Genomic DNA, 4,978 nt, shown 5'->3' with positions numbered 1-4,978 from the left:
CTAATATATTTATGTAACTAAGTTTATTTTGATGGTGTTGTGTTTAATTAGTTTATAACTATAAATTCGCAGATTATCTGAAGTACTGCCTCTGTTATAAATTGCTTATTGTCCATGCTTTGTTAATAGGAATGCATTTTATTGTACTGTCTTTGTGTTCATATAATATACTTTATTCCTTTTCATTTATTGTGCATACAAATATTTTTAGATGTAAATTGTAAATCTAAATATTAAAACCCCTCTGGTTTATGTAGAATTCCGTATAAATGAATGCCTGTAAGTGGTTTTAGGACTGATGTGAAATGAATGTGCACCAAAAATGTTTGCAAAAATATTCATGATATGCATATAAATATTTAAATGGCAGGGCCACGGTAGCATCAACAAAGATGACGAAACACACCCATGCATTTTTCAAAAATGATGACGAGACTCCACCCAGCGCTTACGTTAGTGAAGTGTCACGTGATGTTCAGCCGCGTCATCCATTGGTTGCTTTATATTCCCCATTGAACCTAACAGATTTTTTTTAGAATGTACCTATTTTGTGTTCCATTTGTAGTACAAAAGACAAAGCAGTTTAACATTTGTTTTAAATCATTGTTTTTATGATTGCAGAAACTTTTGAAAATGTTCATTCAAATTATGTAAATGCTGTTTACACCACAATGTTGCTTTGTTACAAGGTAAATTTGTTTGCCAATACCCGTGTTATAAATTTCAAGCCTAACTTTCTAAAACTAACCACGATTTATCTACAGTAACCATAGTTTAACTATAGTATTTTTAGTAAAACCAAACATAACACAAATCTCCCACTGTCTTACCATAGTAACTACCAATAGTTTAACCATAAAATTTGTAGTAAAATTATAGTGGTAATCAATCAGCTACAAAACATGGCTATTACACCATAATAAAACAAATATTTTCCTATGGGTGTATCCAAAATATATACTTTAGGACAATGCTTCTGATTCCTTTATAATCAGGAATTTTAATATTATCTAAAGTATTTTTTCGACGATGTCCGCATGTTCCCATTGTTGTATGTTGTGACAGTTTTTGCCTAAAAAACGAATTTTATCCTTACAAGCACTCTTTTCCGGGATCTGCTGTCACGTGACTTGTTGTAGCACTGCAGGAAAACAGCAGCTGTTTTCGAATTTATGCGGTGCTGTGCAGACCGAGCGGCCTATGACACCGAGTATCGCGAGATCAATTGAAAAGTAACAGCTTTCGAATCACTCTCGCGATACCTGACGTCATAGACGTAATCTTACTGCGCATAGCGGCATAAAGTTGAACACGCCTTGCGTCTCCTTGACAATGACCAATAAAGCCGCTCCATTCCGAATGTGTTACCCGCAGAGTCATGCTCTGCACCTGCACACACCAACATCTAAGAAAATAACATCATATGAAAATGAATACGGATCGTTTCAGCCTCACAGTTGACGAGTATTTAGGTATGTGACATCGTTTGTTGTTTGGTCTTTTGTTGCTGTTGCAGATATCACCGTCATGCGTATCCAAGAATATGCCTGCCTTTAGAATGATTGACAGATGGGTTTAAAAAGTATAAACATGCCATTGTTTTTTTTTCAGCTGACACGAATGTCCTGTTGTATCTCAATGATGCAGTCACACAACTACTTGAACATAAAGAGGAATATACCCAATTTGGTGTGGTCAGATATTTTGCAGAATAGTAAGTTTTCTATTATAAACCTACAGTATACATTATAGAGTTTGATATATGATTGCAATAAGAATGTGAAACCATAATAATAATACCATGATAGATAAATACCATGGTATTTAAAGTACTAGTCTCTATGGTAAATAATTACAGAATATGATCTTGCCATGGCACTTTTTTTGTACGGTAAATGGCTTTTCTTTCCTCTTTGAAAGTCTGTTCGATCCATGTGTGGTTGTTTTGCAACTTTTCATAATATTTTATAATCCTGTAGTTTTACCAGTGTGAAGAATGGAAATCATGTGCTCTTCAGGGAGTTTAATTACATCAAGGCAACGCCTCATAATAGAGTGTCCTTCATTCACATCTTCTGGAAATGCTTCAGACAGATTGGAAAAAATGGAGGTAGGAAGAGGGGTATGTGATGACAATATCAGTTTCTTACACATGTTTTTATATAGTAAACAAATGCACGTTCTGTTTAATTGCAGATTTATTGTCAATGTCCGAGTACAGTTCACTCTTACAGCTGTTATGCCCAGACTTTCCAGTTGAGATGATACAAAACACAGCCAGGTAATTGTAGCTTTGTTTAAGGAATCTGTACACATCACCACCTATCATGCTATAATATTTTTCTTTTTATGATAATCTTTCACAGGATTGTCCTGATGGATGATGCCATGGACTGTCTAATGTCATTTTCAGATTTTATCTATTCATTCCAAATCCAGTTCTATTATGAAGGTAATTTTCTAGTTTTAATTCTTTACTTTACATTTAAATACATTTTTAACTATATTGCACAAGATAAACATGAAACAATTCTATTGTGCGATGTAAAGGTCTTGTCTACACAGACACAGTTGTGTCCTTGAGACTTTTACAGCAGTGTGAGATCATCACATGGGTATGAAAGGGTTTCCATGGTTACTGTTGTCTCCCCTTTCGTATTCACCGGTCACTTTCACAGAGTTTGTGGAGAGCGTATCCATGATATACCAAGACCTGCTTTCTGGGAAGAATCCAAACACTGTTATAGTTCCAACTTCTACATCAGTGGAGCAATTATCCAGCACAACCAATGAGAAGCCAGATCCTCAGGAAGGTGTAGACTCATCCATTTTATGTGAATGCATAGAAGCACTTTGCGAGAGGTTCAAACACAAGTAAGTACAATTGTGATTTTACTTTTATAAATTATAAAGCTCAATTATGACTAAATTAACTTTACTGTATAAAAATATGATGATTACCATTTAAATGACACATTTTATCCAAAGTGAAAAAATCAGTAAGTAAATCAAACCCGAATTTACAATTTTTTTCTATGTATTAGTGATGTAATAGTTAAAGTGTTTGAGGCCTAGGACAGTAAACACATTCTCTACTGAAATGTGATATTGATATCTTTTCCCAGACATCCCTCGACAGCTGCTATTAAGGAAATACTAGAGAGCAGTCAGCAGGTGTCTTTCTATGGCTTTCTGATGGCCTTGGCCAAACATGAGGGAATAAACCAAGAAATCGGTGAGTCTAACATAATACAAACGCATCCCATATTCAGTGTTAAAGCTCATGTAATGCATCAACAAATGTATTAATAAATACACATCCTTCTTCTGTCATATCTACACCAGATGCTCTTCCAAATAAATCGGACCTGCTGATTGATCCAGAGATGGACCAGGAGTTGGAGAGACTGTAAGAGGGACACAATTGATTAAAGTTATATTTGCGTGACAACTTTATTTCTACATTATATTCACCCAATACCGTGTTATCGTGTTTCAGCATAGCTCAAGTGGCCATCAGCCCCACATCTAACAGCAGCAGCAGTGCCGTAGGACAGAAGGACTCGTCCAAAAAAGCCTCGCCCCGCAAATCCCTGCATCAACGCAAGAGGATTGAAATGGAGAGCGATGGTTCAACGGAGGAGACAGACTCCTCGGAGAATTAACACATTTGGATTGTTATTACTTCTTTTATGATACAACGTTAGTTCTGGTTCACCAATTTGAATAGGAAACTGGGGCTGATATCTTGTATGCATTGGGATGTATTTATTGTTTGCATCACTTCACACGGTATCACTATACTTTTCCTATTGTAGTTTCAAATAAAATTAAACAAAATAACTGCTCTAAAATGTCAGTTACTCCATAATGATGACTTGTATAGTATACAGAACTGGTACATAAAATCATAAATTTGCCTAAAAAAATCCTTTGTAAATACATTTAGATTGCTTAATGGTGCATTTTGATAATAATATATAATTTTTGGTGGAGTTTGAGGATTATATTTTTAAAAGGTCTTGAAGAACTTTAAAGAGCACCTATCGTCCGATTCACGGTTTTACATTTCCTTTGGTGTGTAAGTTATAAGTACATGTTTACGATATGTAAAAGGTACATACCCAGAAGTAAAGGATGATGCGAGTTATCGTTTCCAACGTAAATCTCTTTTCTTGGACTACAACAAACACATGGATTATATCATACCGACATTATCATAATTCCTCCCCACTTCGGCCTATAAATTAGCTTCTGTTAGCATTGCATTGTGCGAAAATTTTTCAATCATGGTAAGGAGCATCACATTTCCAGCTGACGTCAGAGGTATTCAAACCAATTACAACGTACAGTTTAGCTGGCCAATCAGGGACACAGCGCTTTTCAGATCGATGAATTTTTATTATCAGTGGGTTTCAGGAAGACAGAGATATCTGGAGCTACAAAAATGCATGGTATGTGGAAAATAATGAGTTTTTTAAACACGCAACTACATTGTTATTTTTTTAGCAATGAAATAGGTGCCCTTTAAAGTCCCACTGTGGTGAAAATCAAGTGGTTGTCTTAATGCTTTAAGACAAACCATGTGCAAATTCATCATTCAACACCATTGTTTAATATTTTATCCATAATATTTGAGTTTTCCAAAGACATCTCCTTCTCGCAGTTTGAAATCGCCTTGATTTGCTACGTCGCAAACATGTTACAATCACGTTTCAACTCATGTGCATTGTGTAATAGTCTAACCTGCCAACAAACAGTTATTGCTGCAAACGTGCAGTTCACATATGCATACGCATCTATTTATGTGTAGAAAAGGATGGTAGAGGCGGGGATTAATTTGCATATGCATAGATCTGCATATACTAAATGAGAGAATTACATTTAAGTATGTAAAAGCATGTAGAAATTACTGTCAAAGGAAAAACTTTTACAAATGCTATTATGATGTTCAAAGATGAGTTTTAAATTATAAAAT

General features: G+C 35.1%; 1 protein-coding gene across 1 annotated transcript; it reads left to right on the top strand.

Annotated features, from left to right (window-relative positions):
* The first annotated feature begins 1,340 nt into the window (after nt 1-1,340).
* Nucleotides 1,341-4,965, top strand: cstpp1 (centriolar satellite-associated tubulin polyglutamylase complex regulator 1). The gene is made up of 9 exons (XM_065292365.2): nt 1,341-1,472; nt 1,612-1,714; nt 1,980-2,110; nt 2,197-2,281; nt 2,367-2,452; nt 2,679-2,874; nt 3,126-3,235; nt 3,346-3,409; nt 3,500-4,965. Exons 1-9 carry the CDS (start codon nt 1,424-1,426, stop codon nt 3,663-3,665), a joined length of 990 nt encoding a protein of 329 aa, XP_065148437.1. The 5' UTR covers nt 1,341-1,423; the 3' UTR covers nt 3,666-4,965.
* Nucleotides 4,966-4,978: the final 13 nt, after the last annotated feature.

This window comes from Paramisgurnus dabryanus, chromosome 23 (assembly GCF_030506205.2).
Source record: "Paramisgurnus dabryanus chromosome 23, PD_genome_1.1, whole genome shotgun sequence".
In the NCBI taxonomy this organism is placed as follows: domain Eukaryota; kingdom Metazoa; phylum Chordata; class Actinopteri; order Cypriniformes; family Cobitidae; genus Paramisgurnus; species Paramisgurnus dabryanus.
The sequence above is the reverse complement of the archived record's forward strand: the minus strand, read 5'-3'. Positions and strand labels throughout refer to the sequence as shown.

Excerpts from the sequence above, each read along its gene's own strand:
- cstpp1 (XM_065292365.2), top strand. The coding sequence starts at position 1,424 with ATGAAAATGAATACGGATCGTTTCAGCCTCACAGTTGACGAGTATTTA. Across the intron at positions 1,715-1,979 it reads GTCAGATATTTTGCAGAATA|TTTTACCAGTGTGAAGAATG; the intron begins GTAAGTTTTCTA and ends ATAATCCTGTAG. Across the intron at positions 2,875-3,125 it reads TGCGAGAGGTTCAAACACAA|ACATCCCTCGACAGCTGCTA; the intron begins GTAAGTACAATT and ends ATCTTTTCCCAG.